Genomic DNA, 24881 nt, shown 5'->3' on the forward strand with positions numbered 1-24881 from the left:
GACATTTCCCCCTCTGGGTCGCCGGTCACGTCACACGCCCGGCCATCACGACACAAGGGGAGGCCATATGGAGGCGAGAACGGTTTCAGTCGGGAGGGGTGAACGTACCACCGGCGCTTTCCCCACTTTATCTGAACGCACTGGGGCCGTGCAACGCGCACGACCTCCACGGGTCCCCTCCACGGTCTCAACAATTTAGGCGACGTAGCCAAGGGTGCCTGAGGGCAATGCAGCCAGGCCCTGTCACCTGGTTTCCATTCGTGCATGGACACCTTCCGTGCCCGCAACCGTTCATTAGCAATTTGGCGAGCCCGCGAATTAAGCCGCGCGGCCTCCCTCGCCTCTGTCAGCTTGTGAATATTAAACTTAATATGTTCTGCCAAATTAGAATTAGTTCGTGGAGCGGACAGGCCAAGTTGCGTTTCTATTGGCGGGTCAGCTTCCCGACCGTACATCAAATAGAATGGGGAAAACCCCGTAGCTGCATGGGGGGCCATTCTATACGCGGCAAGGACTCCCGGGACCTGCAGGTCCCAATCTACATGTGCCTCGCACACCTGCTGGCACAGCATGGAAGTCAAGGTTTTGTGGAGTCTCTCCACCATCCCGTCAGTCTGCGGGTGGTACGGGGAGGTACGCACCTTCTTGGTACCCAACAGATCGCACACCTCTTGCAACAATTTACTCGAAAAATTTTTACCTTGGTCGGTCAGCAGGCGTTCGGGAGCCCCCTTGTCCAGGACATAGCCCTGGACGAAGGCATCCGTCACAGCCGCTGCCGACTGGTTAGCGAGAGGCCACGCCATAGGCCATCGGGTAAAGTATTCGACCCCCACTAACAAATATTTATTCCCTCTCGGCGTGACTGGGAAGGGCCCCAAAATATCGAGTGCAACGAGCTCGTTGGTACGCGAGACCTGAATAGATTGCAGCGGTGGATTAGCTGCCACGGCCGGTGGTTTACGCCTGGCGCACTCAACGCACCCCTTCAGAATATGCACCACATCACTTCCCATTCCCGGCCAGTAATAGTCACGCTGAAGCAGGGCAAGCGTCTTGTTAACTCCCAAGTGCAAGAGGCGTTCGTGTGCCGCCAAGACAACCCTCCCCCTCACAGCGGAAGGCACCACGAGTGCGTTCCGCCGGGACAAACTGTCCCATTTCAATAACACGCCCCGCTCAAGTACATAGGAGCCGGTACGCTCCTGGTCCCCCTCGGGACCCCCAACCTTGCGGCGCAATGCTAGCAGCGAGCTGTCCGCCATCTGGAGGCGGCCCCATTCGCTGAGCGACAGCGAGAGCAGCGAGTCCCGACCCTGAGAGGCAGTGGAATCATCCCCGATCGGTGCGCCCGCTGTCGCAGCCAGTGCCCCCATCTCCCCCGCAAGCGTCGGTTTACAGCGCGCCGATCCCGACAAACACGCGCATTCATCACAAGGCAACAACCGCGACAAGCAATCGGCATTCGTGTGTCGCAACCCCTTACGGTACGTAGTCGTAAACTGATAGTCCTGGAGGACTTCCAACCAACGCGACAACTGGCCCGAGGGCTGGGCGACCCTCAATGAATACTGTAGCGCCGCGTGGTCCGTTCGGACTGTAAAGTGACGACCATAAAGATATGGCCTAAACTGCTGCACAAAAAAAACAATGGCAAGCAGCTCGCGACGGGTGACACAGTAGCGCTGCTCCGCCGGAGACAACACCCTACTACCGTAGGCGACAACTCTTTCGACACCCCCAACGACTTGGGATAGCACCCCCCCAATGCCCGTGTTGCTAGCATCCGTGTCCAGCAAAAAGGGACTGGCAAAATCGGGATAACACAAGGGTGGGGCACCCACCAAGGCGTCCCGGAGGGAGCGAAACGCGGCCTCCTCCTCCGGTCCCCATTTGAACTTCACTCCCTTCGCCGTTAGAGCATGCAAGGGTTTTGCAATAGTGGCGAAGTGCTCAACGAACCGCCGATAATAAGAAGCAAACCCGATGAAACTACGCACGTCGGAAACGGACGTAGGTGTCGGCCACGAACCGACACAATCCGTCTTCGCGGGATCGGTGGAGATCCCCGAAGAATCGACAATGTGACCCAAGTATCTAACGGACCTACGAAGGAGGTGACATTTGGCCGGTTTAAATTTCAACTTAGCCGATCGCATTCGCAAGAACACCCCTCTCAATCGCCGGAGGTGTTCCTCAAACGTTTTACTGAAAACAATGACATCGTCCATATAAATCAAGCATGTATCCCACTGCAAGCCCGACAAAACCAGCTCCATAAGTCGCTGAAACGTCGCTGGAGAGGAGTGAAGTCCCATGGGTAACCGGTTAAACTGGAACAGCCCCCCTGGAGTCCGAAATGCTGTCTTAGGTTTCGACTCTTCGTCGAGCGGCAACTGCCAAAACCCCGATAACAAATCAAGAGTCGAAAAATATCGCGCACCAGACAATGCATCGAGGGACTCATCCATCCTGGGGAGCGGATACGCGTCAGCCACAGAGATCTTATTCAGGCGACGGAAATCAACGCAGAATCGCAGGGACCCGTCCTGCTTCTTAACCAGCACAATAGGCGCTCCCCACGGGCTAGAGGAGGGCGAAATAATATCGGCTTCTAGCATATCGTTAACAGCCGACTGAACATGTTCCTTCTCCACGGGACTCAGTCGGAAGGGATTTAGCCTGACCGGCGCCGCATCGCCCGTTTCAATGTGATGGTGCAACAAATCCGTGCACCCAATGTCATACTTATGTTTACTGAATACATCAGAGAATTCAATGAGCAACTCGCGCAGCGCACCCAACTGCGCCGCCGACAAATCGTCCGAGGCGGCACATAACGAATGGACCCACTCAAGGTCTTCCCTTGGCTCAACGTTCCGCGCGGGGCTCGAGCCCACCTGCGCAACCAACCCATCATCCCCAGGGACCTGCGCCGCGTGAGCCAGCACGGTGCCCTGCGGAATGACAGCTGGTCGCGACCCCGCGTTCAAAACCATCACAAACGGATCCCTGTCAGCCCGCACCAAAGTGTGAGCCACCGATAAATCAAGACCCCCGACAGCCTTGTTAGAAGGACCCAAAAGCATACTCTGTCCCGAAGCCTCCCTCACCCATGGTTTCCGCAACCGGAGGGGAATCAACATCTGTGAACCCGGGGGCACTTGCACTGTCTGCGTCGCCACCGCTTGTATCGTAGCGCACGCCGTCCGAATGTCAGTAGGGCCCGTCAAAAATGAAATCCGGCGACCCGATGGCAGTTCAATGCATCGTTGATCGATAAGAATTTTAATGGGCATTTTAGCCAAAAAGTCAGTGCCCAAAAGACACGGAACTGCCAAAGAAGACGAAACGAAAACGGGTCCCGACAATTTGATATCTCCAATGCAAATGGACGCCCTAACCTGACCGATAATGCCCAACGATCCCCCATTAGCGGCGTAAAATGGCACATCCACTGGAAGCAGCGGACGACATTGGACCGGAAGAATATTATAAATGAGGTCCGATATAATAGTTGCCGATGCCCCCGTGTCCACTAACACCCTAATCTCAACCCCATCAATAGATCCCGTAACAACGGACGAACCCGCCGAAGCAGCCACAATTCTATGCCCCAATTCCGCCCATTCAATGTCTCCCTGGTCCCGGCCGAACCCCCCTCGCCGAACCGAATCCCCGAACCTTAACCGGCCCTCCTCCGCCGCAACGCGGCGTCCCATGTGTGCCGAATAAACAGGCCGAGCGTGTGAGGTGCCGCGACTTGCCGGGGATTGTAGAGATGACTTGGGCTCTCGGTCGTCGTCCAGCCGAGCTCCCATGGCGCGCTGCCGCGGAGCGCGGCACCCGGACGCCACGTGGCCCCGGAGGCCGCAGTTATAGCACGTGACGAGGGTCGGAGTAGATCTTGGTTGCTCCGACTTTCGGCCCGATCGCAGAGGCGACCGGGCCCCCGGCCTCCAGTCCCCTGGTCGTCCCGTGGCGAACGCCTCCTCTCGTGGGCTGACGACTTGGGGTTCGGCGACCACCAAACCCGGGGCTGCGACGACAGCAGCGTTGCAACCAACGCCTTGCTTCCGTTGTAGGGCCTCGTGCGCTTGAATACTCGTGGCGACTCTCAAAGAAGAAATATCAATCTCGTCAGCTGTGTTGATAGGGACCCCCAGGTCCTGCGCCAACTTGAGCAGCTGCTCCAAAACCATCGCGTCTTGGCCCTCCTCGTCCATCCGAGGGAACGCAGCATCAGCAAGAGCCAGCAACGCCGTGCGATAGGCCAGCGCGGTCTCCGTGGCCGCTTTCCGTCTTGCGTAGAACTGATGGCGGCACGTAGAGGGAGGCCCGTAGACCCTGGCCAACAAACCCAGCGCATCCTTCAGCGTGGAGCGGTCCGACTTCCGTGCAGCCCTGAAGGCCGCGAGCGCATCGTCGTCCAGCATGGCGGGCAATGCCCGCAGCGCCGTAGCATCGGACCACGCTGACATCTCTTGATGCGCCAAAAACCTTCGCTGAAATTGGCCCCAGTCTCCGCCTTCCGCCTTGAAGGCTGACAACGTGGGCAGGCGCTGCTGAAAAATGAAGTCATCCGCCTCGTGGTTCCTCTCCGCCTGTCCGTCGGTGTCTAAGATGGCGGCTCCAGCAGCAGACGTAAGATGGCGGACCCCCTCGCGCGCTGATGACGTCGATGCGCGCGCTTGGGAACCCACCACCACGTGGCGCTCGCCGTTCCCGCCAAAAGTAGGCCCAGGCGCAATGGCGGGAATCCCCCATTCGTTTTGGCGGGAATCTGCGGGGCGACCTTGTAAAATGTCCCCCACCGTCCCCGCTCCTCCCGACGAGCTGATCTCCGCCAAGATGGACGCGGCGGCGAGCAGCAGCTCCGCCAGTCGGGAGTGCGCCTCACGAAGCCCGGCGTCTATCCCCAGTCGCTCGGCCGGCGCCGTCGACGGACCCTGCAGCGTGGGCAAGTCCTCTTCCTCACCCCCCGCCACCAGCGGCCCCGAGTCGTCCAGGTCTTCCTCGCGGTCAATCCCGTGGGTCCTACGGGTCTTCCTCGTCTCCATACTTGGAAGCCCGTTTCACTTCTGACGCCAGATGAAGTATTGGAAAATGACGGCAGGAAACTCCTTGACGGGAACACACTTCTTTTATTAAATCTTGACTTGTAACAATACAACGCGTGGCCTCTCTTCTTCACAATGCGCTTCTCTTGACTCTGGATTCTGTGCTGCCGGCTCTCTGTGCCTCGTGTAGACTCCGCGCCTCGGCTACACTCCTCTCTCGCCTCGTGTAGACTCTGCGCCTCTGCTACACTCTCCACTCGCCTCGTGTAGACTTTGCATCTCTCTCTCTGGCTACACCGTATGCATACTCGGCTCGTGTAGACCTTCCTCTCTCTCTGGCTACACCGTATGCATACTCGGCTCGTGTAGACCGTTCTCTCTCGCTGGCTACACACCATACATTACTCAGCTCGTGTAGACCGTTCTCTCTCGCTGGCTACACACTATACATTACTCAGCTCGTGTAGACCGTTCTCTCTCGCTGGCTACACACTATACATTACTCAGCTCGTGTAGACCGTTCTCTCTCGCTGGCTACACACTATACATTACTCAGCTCGTGTAGACCGTTCTCTCTCGCTGGCTACACACTTATACCTTACTCTCCTCTACTCTCCATTACTCTCCTCTCCGGGCTCTATCTCTGCACCTTCGTCTTCATTCTTAGATGGTTCCACTTCTGCCCCTGCTCCTCTGTGCATCACCTTATATACCCCTTCTTCCCGGGAGACGGAGCGGATGCGGACCTCAACGTCGGCACCGCTCCTCAGTTACCCAATCCCCACGCGCTATCCCTACGATCCGGTTCCGCTCAGCGCGTGTTTCCACTCCCCGACCAATCACACCGCGCTGCTACCCGATCACTCCCTCTGGGCGCGTCACCGGCACACAGCCAATCAGCAGCACTACCCCCACCCGCGCACTGACGCCTGCTCCTCCCCGTCAGCGTGCGTCACCACACACACACCCGTACATACGCGCTGGCACACGACATATACACCCAGCGCGTATCACCACTACACAGGCACCATTCAACGCATGTATCGCAAACCGTAGAAATAGATTTTCAGTCTATGAATCGATTCGTCGTTACATGCCTAACACAGACCCACGGTGACCCCAGTGAGATAAGCGCACACCTGGGTTGTTCTTGATGACGTTGCGAAGGGCCTCGAGTCCCATCTCAGCGCGGCTCAGCCGCTCCAGCTGCTGCTCCGTCTCCACCTTGCGGTCTTGGTTGATGGCCATGAGGGTGTGCAGGTACTGAGCCTGTGAGCCCAGGCTGTCGAGCAGGCTCGCGGCAAACACCTTCGGCAGCTGAGAAAATCGAGCACGTGTGGTCAACGCTGCACATGTGGTCGACGTTGCACATTCGCTGAGATTGAACATGGCCGCGAAGCAGTCTCCGACATGTGGAGGTTGATTCAAATGTGGAGCCGTGTTTCAATAAAATGTAAACGAGTCTTGTACTACCGTCTTGTATTACAATGGGACACATTTAATATGCTATCATAATTCATGATGATGACGAATGTATATATTAAAATGGGACAAATTTACTTGCTATTTTAAGGAGTGAGTCAAAGTATACTGGTTTCAATGGTACCAAAATGATTGGTGAATTTTATAAACGGGTGTTTTTTTATGTGGGAGGACACTGGGGGATATGGAGAAGACCCATGAATATGTGGGGACATTGCTCCACACTGCACACTGGCTGATTAAATAATGTACGAGATATACTGCTGTCCTTTGGCCATCAAACAGCCAAGCAAGTTTGGGTTCTTTGCAAAGGGGTTTCAGCCACAAATATACAGGATTTTAAGAGGCAATGTATAAACATATCAAGCTATACAAAAGTAAACAAATGCGATACCTCCAGAGTATATGTGGGCTGCTCATTGTAGACTCGTACAAATATTTCCCCCACAATGAGCTCCTTGGCATAGTCGCTGAACACAAACTCAGAGCCATACGACTTGTCACATTCACCCTGCAAAAAACCAACACACAAATGTAATGCACACAAGTGTCCCAACAAAAGATATCATGAATCAAAGTGTACATGTCTCATTCACACACTAAGTGCACTCATTCTGCTAATGTCCTCGATTGACATCCCCTAATTTCCCACACCCTCCTTTCCCACACGGTTCATTTGTGCAAATATTAATTACGGTAACAAAGCACACAGAACATACATTTCAATATTGCCTTGGCCCACTGTGGGACTGCATGCATTACAACTTAAGAGCGGATTTAAACTTGTACAAATACACACATGCAGGCCCACACATTACATAAGGTCATGCTGACAAAAGGGGCCTCATGTCTGACCATATAACTAGCAAATATATAGGTACAGCGGTCACAGGATATCCCTACTATAATCACCCAGGAATGTCTCTCCTTAATGCTCGTGACGTCACTCCACATCGACCAGGAACCATCATTAATATTCATGAGCAGGTTATGTCCTCCAAATGGACACCCCCCCCCCACCCCTTCTCATTAATAATCATGAGCGGGTGACGTCACTCAATATGGAGTACTCCCCACCCCCTTACTAATCATGAGCAAGTGACGTCACTCAACATCGAACAGCCCCCCTCATTGATAATCATGAACAGGTAACGTCCTCCACATGGACCCCCCCTTCATTAATAATCATTACCAGGTGACGTCACTCCACATGGAGCACCCTCCCCCCTCATTAATAATCATGAGCAGGTGACGTCAATCCACATCGAACAGCCCCCCTCATTAATAATCATGAGCAGGTGACGTCCTCCACATGGACACCCCCCCCCCATTAATAATAATTAGCGGCTGACGTCACTCCACATGGGGGACAGAGGCGCCTCCTCCCCCCTCCTCAGCGTCAACTCACAACCCTCACTACAAAGGCAGAACCCTCACGTCACGCGATGTCCATAACGCTGTTGAGACATCAAAGTAAAAAGGACGTCGTGATGAACAAGGGATTATAACCTTAAAATGAAATAGGTCTGTGTCACCGCGCCCTTACAAATTGCACACGAATTGATGCAATGAATATCACGTGGCGGTGTGCTTTTCGCTTGCAAGTTTCAGATTTACTGCAATACACCCGTCCTTGGATAGGCAAAAGGTTCGTTATATATAATTGGCCTGTAACCTATGCTCTCTTAACACTCGCCACACAAAATTACCACATTCAGACAGAAGAGTAATGTGTAAAAAGTATGAAATGTGACCCATACGACACTAACACTTGCCAATGGACACCTGCAATCAAATTATAATATGAAAATAAACGAATGACAAAGAGGCGATGTTCTGTAAAAAAACGTTTTCCAGCTGTAAAAAAATGCATCCCAGTTACATTCAATTATTTGTATGTGCTACTTAACTTTTATTAACCGCATTGCTATCATTCAATTTGTTCTGCAGCTCATGTTCCCAGGAATTCTCAGAAACACGAACGTTGTCTCGAAAGAATGTAATTTAGTTTCAGATAATGGAACAAACTAGGTCACTAAACCGTGGAACTTTAAGTGTTCCAAATAGTATAACTTGCTACATATACAATCTTTTAACATAATTGGCCTATCAAAGAGTACCACTGATGTGAAAATTTTAGAAATTAATCAAAAACATAACTAAAAATGTATTAAATCATTCTTATTACTCTGAAGCGAGTTGAATTTGCTTCCATACCGTGGCTAACACCCGTGTCGTATAATATCCGACTTGGTCATCACCCCCTTTAGCAGCCTGCACTGACCAGCATGGCGAAGTATGGTCAAACAATCCCCAAAACTGAGTCAGGAAGCCTTCATCTAGCATCACATTGACAAATGACCAAACAATTTGTTTTTATTGTTATAACTACGTAACACATATTATAAATACGATGTGATCCAAAAACGTGCATTATAATCTGTCAAATAGGACTTCATAGCCATGCATTTAAATCAAAGCTGTAGAGAGCACAAATGGCATCCTGTGCAAGAAGTGTCTGTATAGACCCCTGCTCAGTGGCTCACCTTCTTGATCATGCTGTCCTGCTCACTTTGCAGGAACTCGAGGAGCTCTGCACGAGTACCATTGTTCCAGATCAAGTACGGGTTCTCAGAGTTGCTGTTCAGAAGCTTGAGGACCTGTTGATTGAAGGAGGCACCGATGACCCACTGAGGCCGAGCACAAAAAACTATGGTTCAAAAGCGCTATGTCGCATATCCGACTCGCTGGGGACTGGGGTACAGGCGGATATGTGAACATCTGGAGAAAAAAAAATATGCTCCGCACAAATAGGTTACTGGAGAAAATTATACACAAAATTATTTATGCCACGGGGAAATTCTGTGGTGTACTTTTGAAGTGAATGTAACAGAATATTAAGAATACAACACTGTTTGTGAACATTTTGGATTTGGGAGAATCTACAGAATAAGGCTCAAGCATCTTCTTGGTGGACCTATCTGATCTGCCGTTAATGTGTGCAACATGATAAAGGTGTGAATAGTACCTCAGCTGTAGGACCCTGACCAAGCTTGCGGGCCACGTAGGGCGTGATCATGGCCATGAGGCAGCGCTTGATGGCAGGGTTCTCGGGCGTGCCGCCCTCCCCCTCCGCGTAGCCCCCAAGCCTACTCAACGCCTGCAGGCTCAGCTTGGCAAGGTTGTTCGCTACCTCCTGATAAATTGGCACGAACAAATATATTAGCAACAATAAGGTTGCGATTGCATAATATCTATCCAGGCTCCATCGTGTGGACTGATGTCATTAGCAACCGCAATGAGCAAATGCTAAACAAATCGCAACACTACAACGGTTTCCATGTTCAAGAGGCAAGGCAGACGTGTCATGTTAAAATAAATGTTCCGTTACAGCATACAAATACGTTAGATTATATTCCGCATATATGAATGCTTCGATGGATGCATCCCCTAAGATTTATTAAATGAACCGCCATTAAAAATGCTGGTCAAAGGCATAAGTCAATGTGAGCACTCTGTGAGTGTGCGAGTCGTGTGACGTGACCACAGGCACTTGGGCACAGGGCCGGCAGTACTGGGTCGACGATGCCCGTCGGGCGAGCGAGACCTGCTGGTTGGTTTCCTCATTGGCGACAACACCACTCTCCTCCAGCGTGTAGTCGTATTTGAAGAGGTAGACGAGAAGATGCCACAGAGCACCGGCCTGCAGCAGGTGCGTCTGCAGCCAATAATCCACGGCGAAGGCACTCACGCACTCGACAGCTACTGTAGCCAGTCGAGGAAGGTACTGCAACCACAGGCCCAATGGTGGCATTAGGCTCATCCGAAGATTGGAACACAGCGCGTGCGCGCACAAGAGTGCATGCAAAGTTATGCAAATAGAAATGGATGCATTAACATTAAATTGCTCGTGAAATTAAATGCATACTTAAATATAATTGATCTAAAACATGTCCAACCTTGCCAAAGAAGAGGACCCTGCAGAGATCCCGTATGATAGGTGGAAGCTCGGCAATCTTTTCCCGACAGTCTTCAAACTGTGCTGCCACACTGTAACACCTGCAGATGTGGCCGCACACCTAACAGGGCGAACATTAAAAGGGGGGAAAAACATAAAAGCTCATTAGGTTACCAAACTTGAATACAGTTGAATGATCATCACAAAGTATAGTCAGCAGCAGTATTCATAAACATTTATATGTACAGCCTTTCGTAAATCCACTGATGGATGAAGGCCTTCCCATGCCGTGTAAGTGTGCATTGGTAAAGGCGGAGAACAGACGTGGGAGTATAGAAACAGTATAACAATTGACTTTGTCCTCTGCTGCCCACCACTTCGACCCGAAGTCCATAATACCTGCTGTGCTTGGTGGTCAGATGCGAGTGGTTGCATTCTGGGTAAACTGTGTGTAGTCCATGGATATTATATTTGTTTTTTGTATACTGTCTTTGGTCAATTACACGGTGAAATTAATTCAGCATGGGAAACAAAATCGAGACAGAATTGAAAACATATACATTTCATATCGATGAGTTTAAATACAAATGTTTTTACTTTTTTTACATAAAAAATTATAATATACATTGTGGACGTAAACTGAAAAAACACCTTTGTGTTGATAATGATAATACATGTATGATGTGTTAAAACTGTACCTGAACAGGCATGTCATTAACTTTACTGGATGGAGAGAGAACAGCCACACAGCGTGCTAGCGCCTCCTGCAGAATCTGCAATGAAAATCCACAATTATCCATTATTACTTTTTAAAATACGATCACACTTGTTCACCTGGAAAAACCTCACTGGATTTAACGTCTCTTTTTTCAGGAAGGTCCTGCCAAGTTTTTGTTGTTTTTCAGCAGGGAGTGATGATTGCTTTGTATATATATATAAATCACAGATTGCATTGAAAACATGTCTTGGGTTTCTAAATGCCAGCATGTTCAAGTATTCCACTTAAACACAGACGAATTGTAACAGAAAGACATGCTGATCTGTGAAAAAACAATGATCACTTTGAAGGATATGAATGGTAAAGAAACAGTCTAGACCATAAAAATCTATGAAAGGGCATAACCTGTATTGATAAAATAAAGATTGATACTGCCCTGTGTCTTCACAAGATATGGCATTATCTGAATAGCATGTATAACACTGACATGCAGGGGGCGCTATCAGGAGCGAGCAGATGGTGGTGGGGGTATATGGAGAATGTACAACTGAAGATGGGTACCTCAATGCCATCCTCCCTCCGCAGCTCCTCAGCGTTCAGGGCCGAGCAGTTGACGGTGTGGAAGGCCAGCTCAGTCGCGGCCGGCAAGAGAGGCGAGAGCTTCGAGAATAGTTGCTGATCCTCGGTCTCCATTGTTAGGGTCTTGATCAGCATCGGGTACCCGGCATACTTGTACGGCTGCAGCTCTGCCACACACACACACAGAAACAGCAGGTTAGTGAATGCAGGGAGTAAAGGAGACAACAATGGAGTTTCTGCACCGCCCTCTGATAACGTGACCAAGCAGCAACCTACAGCTTTGCTGTTTTATGTATTTTGGTCGCATATCCGAGCATTGTCCTGACTCAGCCCTGCTTAGCTTCTGAGTTGCCAAGATCCGGGCATATTTCATGCAAATTAGGTAATAGACGAGCAAGTAGTGTTTGAGAACCCCTATGAAGACTTGCCATTGATAAAATGGGGTGAGTGCAGTGATCAGTTAGTTGAACAGGGCATTGTTATTTTAACTGCTTTTTGCGTTTAGTTTGTTGTCTTTCCACACCTCCAATGAGCATGGTTGGCTATGTACGTGTGGAAGAAGTTCAACATACATACATTCATGCCGTTCATAAAAACTCAGTGGAATGCACTTTACGAGCAGGTGCATTGTGGGTAAAGGTAGTGCCCACCTTCTTTGTGCCGGTTGTAGAGGATGCTCTGCGTCTTGAGAATGAGGATGATGTTCTCTGGGTCAGGGCCATCCACCGTTTTGGCCGACTTGCTGCACAGGAACTCGTAGGCCTTGTTCACTTTCTCGAACATGTCCTGATTTGTGAGATAGTAAACAAGACAACCTGTCTGGACATGCGGCAATTGAAACAATTGTGGTGCGAAAATTTTGTAACGTTTTAAAAATTCAGAATTCAACAGAAACAAAAGGCCAATAATATGGTCATCCTGTTATTCGAACGGTTGTATTAAATACACATGTAATTTTAACAATTATGCATTTGTTGAGGAGTGGAGTGCTGACGTCAGGTCACACTCGCCTCGGGGGGAATGCCGTCAAGGAAAAGTGACGTCATGCCCCCCGGGGTATTTGAGGGGAGACCCGTGACGAGCCAGAAGAGTGAGTGTTAGGGGAGTAGGGGGCTCCGGAATAGAGTGTTGAGAGCCAGGCTAAAGGGCTGCTTTACCCGGCTGGCCGAGTTGGATGAACCCTCGGTCAGTGCTGTGGGAAGAGCCCGATAGCCTGGTGGGGTGTAGGGAACTCCCAGTGCCCTTCCCCTGGGGTGATTAGTTAATAACTGTGTGTTAACCCCTTCCCCCGAGTTAGGCGCAAGCCCTTAAATAAACAGTTGGCGTCAGCCCCTACACGACTGGCTTTCAGCGTCCTTCTTACCACGCAACACATTGATAGAGGTAAAATATAAATTAACTTTTATTTTTAATCCTCAAAAAATTCAACAAGACAGGAAGTAAAATTATTTGACATTTTGCAATTGTAAAACATTGCGCTGTAATAGGTATTATTAGACATGTAAAGATTTAGTGACCACAAAAAGTTCTGCACATTGGTACATACCCTGCCCTCTGGATTTTTGTCTGGGTGGTATTTTTGGGCCAACCGGAAGTACGCCTTCCTGATCTTGGCTTCATCGTGTCTGCAAAATCGCACGAACCACAATAAAAAAAAATTCTACACAACACATTGGTTCGACATGCACCCAATACCGTATTATGGTGGCATCTTAATGTGTTTATACGTCAAAAGCGTGGAAAACAAAACATTACTTGGCTACATTCATAAATACAAGACGTCTGAAACGTTAAAGAAAAAGTTTATCTTTGCCGGGCATAAAATTACACTCACTGATGCAATGCAAAACATTATACATTTCAGTGGGTGAACAGGATGAAATGAATGTGAATTTATGGCTGCACACATGCAGACAGTATGTATAACACATTGTCCTTGTATAATACAATACTGAATACGCAAACAGAATGCTTTAAGGACTTGGCATTCATGTTCAAATTGTACATCTAATTTGTGTGAACACCAATAACATTGTTAGAATTAGACAGCTATAAAAACCTTTTTCATAAAATAATATCCCTTTTCTGTGACTCCTAATGTGCATGGGATCTCGCCAACATGATTCATACCATTGTCTTTTTGGAATACTTTGTAAAAAAATCATCCTTTATTTACCCTTACAGAAGGTACCTGAGGTACTATAACACGTGGAAAACTCATTCTGGCATCCAAGTTCATTGCAGATAAGTCATAAGACACAATAAGTTTTTGCCACAGACATCAAGAATAAAACACATCTTTGAATTTTCTTTTCCATGATGGGGTCTCCTGTATTGATGCCAATAGGTAGAGTTCCACTGTATAAAACCTAAGTACACCTGTTACATGTAAAATATATTTCACAAGTAGTATGATGCGAGCTATGTGCATACTCACACGCCCTGGCCCTTGGGCAGGTGCAGCACTTCATAGGCGTCATCCACCGACATGGCCGAGGGCTTCTTCTCTACCTCCTTTTTCCAGGCATCAAGTGTGTCCTTCAACAGCTTCACCTATCGTGCACAAAAGCATATACATAACTAAAGCATGTGTTCAACATAAACGCGTGTGCGTGTGTGTGACCACGGCCATGGGCACGTGATATAGCAGTGGATAGGGAATGAACAGTGAATTATGTGACAGATTGTAATATTGAATGGAAACTCTCATAAAGGTGACGAATGATGAACATAAAAATAGTCAATGGTGGTGATGATGCCAGTGGTAATGATATAAGCATTGTAATGACGATGGAGGGTTAGGAGAGTGGGGAGTGGTAGTGCAGTAAATGGCACATTATGCCAATTTCTGGCCACAGCTAACATCGGTGACAAGTTCTGGGTCCAATCTAAACCAACCGACCAGCGTGGTGAAGTGTGGTCAACAAACCCACATGAGCTATACGGTTTGGGTATCCCTTCCATTCAGCAGTGGATGATGATGAAAATGAGGGTGGTAGCGAGGATGACGATGTTTCAGTTAAGATGAAGCTAGTTGCAATAGGAGTAATATTTAAATTTATAAACAATCACATTATTGGTAATTGTGGAGAAAATGAAGATGTGGAGCCTCACGGGGTGTTTGATCAGCCAGTCCGGGAAGCGGACGGTGTCGCACAGGTGCTTGAGATAGTATATGTTGCAGAAGAGCTCATTGTCCAGCTGAGGGAAGCTGATCAGGGGGATGGGGCAGTACTGGTACAGCGCCCGGGTGTTGCTTTGTAGCCGAGGGGAGAAGTCCGCCAGGTGTGCCGAGATCTTCTCTATCATCAGCCTCCTGGTGGGGCACATCAGCACAAACAATGCCACCCGAACGCTCACAAGGGTCAAACTCAGGTGCTGTTTGATTGTTGCTGAAGTGCTGGCTATTAGTGTTTTGGTGGTTAAGCACTAGTGATCAAAACAAGTCAATATTGCATTACAAGTTTGAAAATAAAACTACATCTATCCATAAGAAGAATCATGGTGAGCTTGCTACAATATATTTCTTAGACCATTCAATAGGGAAATGAAGCACATGGTATTTCCATAACCGTAGCATGTCAGCAAAATAGCCATCTTATTAATGCGTTCCAGCCATTTAAGTCCGAGTCAGATGTAAAATAATAGCACTCTGGATTTGATTCGTCCATCATTCACAACGCAAATAGACACTTCCAAGCCACCCACGGGGAATATTCCCTTCAGTAACGCTCTAAATCTGCCACAGCCGTACCGCATTTCATTGCTCCAGATGGCCTCGGGCGTGTCAAACTCCCCCAGAAAGATCTCGGCAAACTTTTCCGGCAGGTAGTTCTCCAGGTAGCAGACCATGGCCTCGGGCAGCATGTGGCCTAGAATGCTGCGCTGCACCAGCTCCTGGCCCTTCGTCTGTGTTGCGAAGGCACACCACACCATCACGACATGCTCTCTAATAATGGGGCAGCACTTTGATCATTCATTGGCATCTTTGATTGGATTGTCAATTATCCCCTAGCATAAAACAAACTGGCATGCCTTTATTTTTGAAGGCCAAAAACCATTGAGAAAGAAACGAGATAATTTATTAATTTGGTGTATGCTCCTGCAGAATCTGGTTTAACTTGTTTTTAGTCAAGCAATTTTTACTCGCTGACATAACATTGCATTTGACAAACTACGAGGGAATAACAAAAATTTCATAATTATGAGACAACGAGCATCAATACATCAACACATGCTCTAAGCATCTGAAGCTGTATGTTTTGCATGTGTTACACGAGTGAAATAACACTCGTGCCATGTGGATGTTATTGAAGATTTCGTGAAAGCAGCATTCACTGCAAAGACTCCTACCTCTTCAGATCTGAAGGCCTGCTTGATGTGCGCATACTTCAGAAAACTGCAACCAGAATGGAAATCAGCTCAATACAACTATGCATGCAAAACATTTCAGAACGAGAAGCAGAGATGAACATGAGTGGCTTGTAGCCTAGCTTAAAAAATTACATTTTGCTCATAAAAGGATAATTAAATATTGCAGCGTTGCATAACCGATAATCCATTGCCATGGGTGACATTCAGGAAACACTCCTGAATTAACAGTTAAGGGAAGCGGTCTTATTATTTCAGATCTTAGTGTTGCAACTAAACTAGTATTCTCAAGTGATGAGGCTTGCTGTGAACTGGCATTGCAACATTTGGTATCAGAAGACTGAGGGATAAAGGCAGTGTACCTGTTATAAGGTTTGAGGGTTAAGGAAAAAGTTGTAAATGAAACTCAAGCCTGACTAATTTAGGTACATCCAGTAGAAGAAGTGTTGACTGATTTTAATGCAAATATTATAGGAGCTGCTTAAGTTTGAGATAATGGGAGTGAATAAAATCTGGGGGTGATATAAAGTGAGCACAAGATGAGCTGGAATTCGGGGAAGTGTGTAGAATCTGTGCCAATGGCAAGTGCAGCAGGCTACCTGGCAATGGGCAAGAGGTTGGAGCCAGTGTACATCATGATGAAAAAGAAGACCCCAGTGAGGTAGAGACGTGGAAGCTGAGGATTGTCCTGCATCACCAGCCCCATCAGCACAGCCACCTTCTCCACCAGGATCGGGTCAAAGGTCAGCAGCAGCTGCACCGGCAAAGCAAGGCAGGTTGCATCAGTGTGATTAACCGCTCTGGAGGTCTTTGTTTTGGATATTTTGAGCTAACATGCAATATCTATTCCAAAGCAGATAAAAGTGTGTTGGAATAGTTTCAACACGTCCCTCTCTCTCCCTGTGTTGCAATAAATTGTGAGATGGAGTTGGATATACAAACGGATATGCAAAGAGACAAACAAATAGAGAGACAGGATGCATCAAACTGCAACGTACTTGAACAATGTGAGGCAAGCAGGTGTTTTCTGACAGCAACCTCTTAATTCTCGGTAAGGGCCTAATTATGGCATCATCTTGGTCTCTGCGGAGCACAAAAACACAATAGTTAACAAAAAAATGTAGAATTTTTTTGTCAAAATGAAGGGTTTTGCATGCAAAATGTTAAGCCCTGTAATGTCCATCCTCAACTTTTGCAATTGTATTGTTGGCTTTTTTAAAGTAATTCCTGTAACTCGTGTTGCCCTTTCTCTGGTCATGTTGAAGAGTAACTTGCATCACACCAGTCTGTGTGTTGCTTCTTTTGTTGAATTTGTTGGGGACAGGAACCTCTGACAATCTGGGGTTTTCCCATTGTAAGAAAGTCAACCTCGTTTTGCAATTTCACAATTTGGGCTCTTCCACCTACATTTTCTTTATTCTTTTTTAAAAAGGTATTCATTATTTTCATGTCTTTGCTGCTAACACACTCAAATCAGATGCACATGTCTCTCATTCCTCACACAATGCTGAACTTATCATATTCATGTATCTGCACATTTTACAATAACATTCAAGTGACCAATTAACAATGTTTAATGCATTTTACCCTCTTTTTGGTTGGAGCATATATTCTTAACTTGCAGTGGTACAATAATAGCCTGTTAGCCGAGCGTAAATACAGCCCTATCATTGTAATACCGAAAGCTACCACGGAGTGACAGCAGTGAGTAGAAGGCTCATTTGTCATTGGCAACAAATGAGTGCCCTGCTGACACAGCGACCCCCTAAGCTACCCCACCCACTCATCCTCGCTCCTGTGCCCCCAAGTCCTCTCATGCAGCGTTGGAAACCGCAGCTCACCAGCTGGGGCAGTGATCCTTCTACACTGATGCCACCAGTCAGCAAGGGTGCCAACAAGCAGTCGTGCGATGTGGTCCTAACCACAGCCACGTGAAAGGGCACTCTCTCCATGGGCCAGTCTCTGACTTGCTAGTGGCTGATGGGTAATTTACAAAGTGTGCTAAGAATTATCGGCCGCTGAACTCTGTGGACGTGCATCTGATGGTACACAGCATAGTTGGCACATCTTATTTTTTACGAGATGTCCCAGCAGAGACATGAATTAAGCCCTCTACTTGTGTGCAAATGCCTTGATGGTGCTGTTGTGTGCCATGTCAACCTTTAAAGACGCTAACAAACAGTAGCAAGCACTTGGCCCTGTAGACTTTTATACTAAATTTGTCAATTTCCCACATTACTTTAAACATGTTCAAAAACAGCGGCATGCAACCTTCCCCCACTGACCTGCTGGGGAAGTAATGGCACATGGCGATGAGCATATTGAGTACGAGGGTGGCGAGTTCGCTTTCGTCGAGCACCGCCTGCCCTGTGGCCATGAGGCACCACTTGAGCTGTGGGATGGAGTGCAGAGTGCGCCAGCCATCCATGCCCTGGGCCCAGCACCGCGTCTTGGGCGTCAGAACTCCGCTCTGCCACAGTTCCTGCATCTGCTCGACAAGCATTCAGAAACGGTGCGGCGTTTGGGTGTTTGGTTAGTTCTTGTTGCAAAATTTCCACCCGAAAAATGTATTGAGACGGAACATCTCATTTGCAACTGTCCAGGCAATTGCATGGGTTTGTTTCAGAGGTTGGGAAAATTATGTTGACACCTGCCTTGGTAAAATTAAATAAGGCTATGCGTTTTTTGGTGGGGAAATATGATGTGCAGCTAAAACAGTTTTGATATTAAAATACAACCCATAGTCATTTCATAAAATGGAATCGACTAAGTTAAAAATAACATTAACACGTGAAAGAGTGTAACTACTTAATACAGCTCACCTCATCAAATCCATATGGTCCGAGTCTTTCTTTCTCAGCATTTCCATAATACCACTCCTTCTCACTTTCCCGTTTCATGTCTGGTGACGCTTCGATCACATTGCTCTGTAAAATGCAAAAAAACATTACAACTCAGGTCTATCTTCAGTCAGGCTGTGGTACATAAATGTAAAATAAAAAAGCAGGTTATATAAGGTGGCACATTTATGAAATGATCAAAAAAATGTTGAACTCAACTTCTCATGAAAATTTACATTTGCAATGCACACTGCATCTGCAAAAAGCACTTCAATACACTGAGGATATTAGTCAATATTTTTTGCTATGTTGAAAAACATTTTCTTAGACACAGCAGATTTCAAATCCTTCTGCTTTGATTGCAGGCAGTACCATATTGTAAGGTTTAGCATGAATGGTTCATTTTCTTTCATTGCTTCTCTTAATTTGATAAAGCACATGAACAGCGGGGAAGAAAACTGATATTACATGCTTTGTTCGAACCATACTCACTGCTTGTGTTTTCACACAAAATAGGGAAAATGTAGGAGCCTTCCAATTTATATTTTCACACAACTGGCAAAAATAAAACTGTTAACACGTGTAGCCTGTGCCAATTTTTCTTTTTCCACAAACAAAACAAAATGGCAAAAATAATTCCTTTTTTCATTATACACTTTTCCATGTGCACTATCTTATATTTAATTACAAGCTTCATCCCTCAGTGCTGTACATTAAAGAACCTTTTATAATTCAATACATTTATTGTAAAAGTTATATTTAACACTACATAAAATATTTATATTTTACGTCAATTATATTTCCTGTTTCATAGTTGGGTGAATATAGAGTAACCTAAAACAAAAGGAAGGGGAGTGTCGTATTACAAACCGTGAACCAAACCACATTTTTCCCACATGCATTTGATTTTGCGGATTTGCCACTTGTGGCTATTTTCAAGAACGTAACCCCCACGATGGGAAAAATGTTGGTTTATATGTCTAGCGAACTAGTCGACGACGACTCGGAGACGGCTTGGAGGTTAAGGGCTTTTGCCGTAAGTTTATTAAAGATACTACAATAATACAAGGGTATACAACTCCCAGAGGTTAGGGGTCCTACACTGAGTCCTGGTCCCAGCCTGGCTAGCTCGGGTCTCTCTCTCTCTCGTGTCGGATCGGGGACTCTGCCAACTCCACCGACCGGAAAGAGAAGCACCTCTATCGGCTACCACCGGCTTCTCCTCAAGACTCTCCACTCGATCCCCTCTCTACCCCTGGTTCCCTCTTCACCCTTCTTACTCTACCCGTTCCCACAGAGACCCCGCTTTCAACGGTCTCCCTTGAATACTCTACGAGACATGACGTCATCGAGCCGCCCAGCGCGCATTACGTCACGGTGACGTCAAGGTCCGTGACGTCATCGCACCGGACGGCACAGATGACGTCACGTCCCAATTTTACTCCTCTACATATGTAATAAATTGTCAACATTTCAACCACACAGTTCACATTGCCATATAATTGTCATTCTTTATGGGCACCTTGCATGACAGCAGGCATCAGGTGGATGGTTGTATTTAATTAATTGCACATGGTGATTACCTGCAGGGGAACAGTCGCACGTGATGTGTGAAGATGAGCCATGGTTAAAAGGTCGACCAGAATCCTCGTTCCATTGGCATCCATAAGCTCCTTCACATTTTTCTGTTGAACGCCAAATATTAAGTGTCATAAAAATACAGAAGTTGATTATATGAATGGGCTTCGTTTAAACTCAATAATAATACTTACTCATAATTTCAACTCGTGACTAGCATAGTACTCGCTCAATTCTCAAAGCGAGAAACTCGGAGCTGCAAGGATCTAGATAAGGGGGAAGGTGGCTTGGTCATGAGCCGGCACCAACAAATGCCAAAGCTCTGCGGTCCCCCATATATGAAGATGTTTTCTGTCAATTAATGGGTGCTTATACATGTGGAAGCAAACCGGAGCACCCGTAAAATCCCACATGCGTGAGAGGGCAAACAATAACATACAGATGGAAGAGGTGAGTCCATATTTTGGCTGTCCTGCCTTCTCCTGGCAAGCCAAGCTATGGCACCTCGACACCCATGGGAAGGGAGTTTCAAATAATTTGTGCGATTCACCAACCTTTGCCTCCACAGTGCTCGATTATAAGTATATGGCGGCACCACCACCTGGCTAAATACATTTTGGGTTTAATATTATTAAGGTAATGAGATGACAGACTTATCTTACCTGATTGAGGATGAGCTTATGAAGGAAGAGAATCAGTCGGTCTCTTTCAAGTCGATCCGTACACTGCAACAGAAAAAAATAACAAGATATTTTACAGTGAGCTACATGTAACACACCTAAAAAGGACTAGGATTACACAGTTGCAAATAATATCTACAACTCATCCCAATGTTGTCTCTACAGGCACAAGTGTTCATGTTTGATGGGAAGCAGCGAACACGCACCCTCTCAAGCATGCCGACAATGTACTTTGTGTCATTGAAAGGTCCAATCTCCTCGTAGCACTTGCCATACACTATGGCCAGTGCTTGCAGACAGAGGCACTTCATGTTGATCTTGGGCGTGAGCAAGAAGCGGTGGTAGAGATCGTTGAAAAACTCGTACCTGTGGGCACAAACATACACGTAGATTTACGCACAACACCCTACATCTAGCTCCTCTTCATGTTAAAGATGTTTAACGTTGGTATGATTAATCTGTGAAAACCAGTTCACAACAAATGGAGTCAGTGGCCTAACTCTTTGCAACATCACGAAGACCAGTCTGTAATGTTTGACCAGCATGGAAGAGTAGGTTAAAAATAACATCTGCAGAGGCTGTTGAGAGCTCCATCTTTCACCACTATTGATTCAAGCAAGCAATTATAGGGCTGCATATTTAACCTCTTGAGACCATCACCCACAATTCAACAAAACGCAAACAAAATACCCGCAACTGTTTGAAGTAAGTGCAGATTCAGATTTCGGTGGACTGATGAACTTACGATCGCTTGATTGCTCCTGCTTCTTCGCTGTCATCCTCTTCTAAGAGCAGACGGAGATAGTAATCTCCGATCTTAATTTCATCCGATAAGCAGTCGTACCGCACCTTCAGCAACAAACAGAGATACTCTCTTAGAGAAAAGTCTCCAGCTAATACAGCATGGTAGACATACACCTCCCCCTATAGGTAGAGATGTTTTTATTATTATTGTATATATTAAAGCGATGTGCCGGCAAATCAAGACCATTAGAAATACATTTACAGCTATGTTTAGTTTTAGCTTGGACATGGCCATACACACAGTTATCAAGAAGTGCTTCCTATCGAAAGTCGGGGTAATAATGCCACAGACTAATCAATTAAAATTGATTCTCATATTCAAGCTACATTCATCAAATCACATGTAAAAGTCCATGTGCTTTGATTCATATAGGCTCTAATGGGTTCCGTGACCCAAGCAGCCACTATTGGACACTACATTTATGAGTTAGGTAAAAAGTATATATTTATTGGTCCTAATTATTTGATATTTTCCTTGTTCTATGCCTGGAGTGCTATCGGCATGATGTCACGAGATAAATAATCTATCAGAAATCAATACAGCCACATATGCCCGAGAGCAGCTGCTCCAAATACTTTCAGATAATTGTGAAGTGAGTTCAACTGAGTTGCAGACATACTCTTTGGAGGCAACACATTCATTAACACCAACACAAAAGGGGTAACTGCCCCTTTACCAGATAGCAACCTATGGTGGTGACCACCAGGCTAACTGCACTAATTACACCGTAACTATCTACAACAGACCGGACCACAGCTCGGTGCCAGGTCCACGTGTTGGAGAGACTGTAGAACGTAGAACGTAGATTTCTCTAGGATGAACAACAGCAGCCGGTCCCTCTGGGGGACCCGGCTTCTATCCTCTGTGGCGTGGCTAGCTCCGCCCTTAGCCACGCCCACCTTCCAGAATCCTCGAGCAGGATCTCCACCCTGACACGTGACCACCCCTAGCCCCCACTTGGGGGCCCTGTGTAGACTTTACCGGTCACGTGTCCTTCGGGGTCAACCAGAGTGCCATGGCCCTGAGTAACCCCATTCCCATGGCCGGCACTCTCACACCCTATCCTGTAGGGGTCGGCACTGCACGCAGAGTGTGGTGCCATCCAGCACTGCCAGTCAGTGCTCACCGAGCCCCTGTAGGGCCAGTACTGCATCCACATATACGTGATGTCCGCGATGTCAATACATCGCATGCCGTGCCTCTCTAGGGCCAGCACTGCACAGTAATATCCGCGAAGTCACTACAATTGTAAAAAAAAAAACTTTCAAGTGGCCTTTTAATATTTAGACAAGGGGTGCTTTTGCCACACACTCTGATATTTGATTGATCTTTGTTGTACGACAGTTAAACCAATCTTTAAATGATCAGAGCTGCAATTACGCTAGATTAAGTGAAAACTCACTTATTTATGTAATAGGGTTTTGTGCAGTCATAGAATAACCTAACTCAGAGGTGGCAACTTAGAACTCCGAACTGTGAGCCAACCCGAGTCAAATCACGACCCTGAAAAATGACATGCCATACATTTTCTGGGAGGAATGATTTGTTAGGCCCCTAATGGAATGAGAGAAATATAACCAAACAAATAATCTTCATGTTTAAATTTTGATTTAAAGCTTTCGTGACTGCAGGGATTCATCTTCTTGGTTCTTTCGGTAAAGTCACGTAGAAGGGAAGTAATAAAATAATAAAAATAAAACATAATAAAATAATTCTCACGACGTTTCGGCTACAATGCAAGCAGCCATCTTCAGGTGAAGAATGGTGTTGCTCTTTGGGGTGTGTGAGAAATTACCTCAAACTCCTGGTAGTTCCAGGATATAGTGACATTGCTACCAAGCTCTCGGTCAACATTGAAGGCTCTCATCTCCGACTCCAGGCCATCTCGAAGCTCTTCCCTCGTCTTGAAGTTCCAGATGAGGTTAGATCGCGCATGGTCCTGGTTAAACCTTTAAAAAAAAACACAACAAAAACAAACCGAGTCCACAACATCTTGACAAAACAATTGTGATTTTATGGTGAACATTATCCTTATTTAAATGCTTTCAAAATATGTATTTTAATGTCATACGCAGTCTGTAAATTATGTAATACCACATGGAAAGATTTTGTTTAATGCACGAGCAACGGTTACTAGCGTAGTGACTGCTGACCAACAAACACAAAGAGACTGCTGTTTAAAACGTTGCATATTTCGCAAACCACGGACCGTACTAAAATTAAATCGACAAGAACACTTTTATGACGTTGCTCACAGCCTGCATACAATCCATGTTCTGTCTCAAGGAATACATTGCAACTCTTGTGGTTGGTGGGCAGAAACCCTGGCCACAACACCAGTGCATTCTTGCATAAGTTAGCTGCTTCCTCAAACCTTCAGAAAAATATATGCATTTGATGAAATTCTGGTAACATGATAACGCAGGATGAGTTGTGCCCATGTGCTACCCTACTCGATCGGACACACTCACCTGTAGTAAAACAAATCCCAGTTGGATTCCACCTTTACTCTCTGTCTCCTTTTCCTTAAGACAACAGGTTTCTGGTTGGCATTCTGTTATTTGCAAACAAAATTAGTACATGTTAGATAATAACAGTGATGATGATGATGCCAACTGGAGGAAAAAAAACATTACAGTATAATGTGAAGTTTTGATATTCAGTCAACAGCTTTGGGAGATGTGGCATAAACCTCAGATTTCCGGATAATGAATTCAGTGGACATTCGTTTACAAGATGGATTCATCCAATGAAAAATAGGAATAGGTTTTACAATTTCTGGCAATAAAAAAGGTGTTCAGATGTTCAAA

The 24881-nt window shown here is 46.6% G+C and overlaps 1 protein-coding gene across 4 annotated transcripts in view; it reads right to left on the bottom strand.

Annotated features, from left to right (window-relative positions):
* The window catches only part of DNAJC13 (DnaJ heat shock protein family (Hsp40) member C13), a 59245-nt gene that overhangs the window by 12412 nt on the left and 21952 nt on the right, over positions 1-24881 (bottom strand). For all 4 annotated transcript variants that reach the window (XM_078860542.1, XM_078860538.1, XM_078860541.1 and 1 more), the window contains 24 exons: positions 24543-24625; positions 23867-24020; positions 22012-22115; positions 21473-21632; positions 21249-21311; positions 20592-20693; positions 18991-19095; positions 18454-18656; positions 17167-17251; positions 16768-16922; positions 16151-16196; positions 15552-15706; positions 14912-15113; positions 14235-14350; positions 13344-13422; positions 12448-12583; positions 11780-11964; positions 11199-11273; positions 10502-10621; positions 10150-10329; positions 9571-9738; positions 9089-9202; positions 6937-7053; positions 6200-6377 (listed from right to left, as the gene is read on the bottom strand). In XM_078860542.1, the coding sequence (XP_078716668.1) occupies positions 6200-6377; positions 6937-7053; positions 9089-9202; positions 9571-9738; positions 10150-10329; positions 10502-10621; positions 11199-11273; positions 11780-11964; positions 12448-12583; positions 13344-13422; positions 14235-14350; positions 14912-15113; positions 15552-15706; positions 16151-16196; positions 16768-16922; positions 17167-17251; positions 18454-18656; positions 18991-19095; positions 20592-20693; positions 21249-21311; positions 21473-21632; positions 22012-22115; positions 23867-24020; positions 24543-24625 (3085 nt within the window). The remainder of the gene's footprint in view (positions 1-6199; positions 6378-6936; positions 7054-9088; positions 9203-9570; positions 9739-10149; positions 10330-10501; positions 10622-11198; positions 11274-11779; positions 11965-12447; positions 12584-13343; positions 13423-14234; positions 14351-14911; positions 15114-15551; positions 15707-16150; positions 16197-16767; positions 16923-17166; positions 17252-18453; positions 18657-18990; positions 19096-20591; positions 20694-21248; positions 21312-21472; positions 21633-22011; positions 22116-23866; positions 24021-24542; positions 24626-24881) is intronic.

The sequence above is a fragment of the Lampetra fluviatilis genome, chromosome 10, assembly GCF_964198595.1.
Source record: "Lampetra fluviatilis chromosome 10, kcLamFluv1.1, whole genome shotgun sequence".
Lineage (NCBI taxonomy): Eukaryota > Metazoa > Chordata > Hyperoartia > Petromyzontiformes > Petromyzontidae > Lampetra > Lampetra fluviatilis.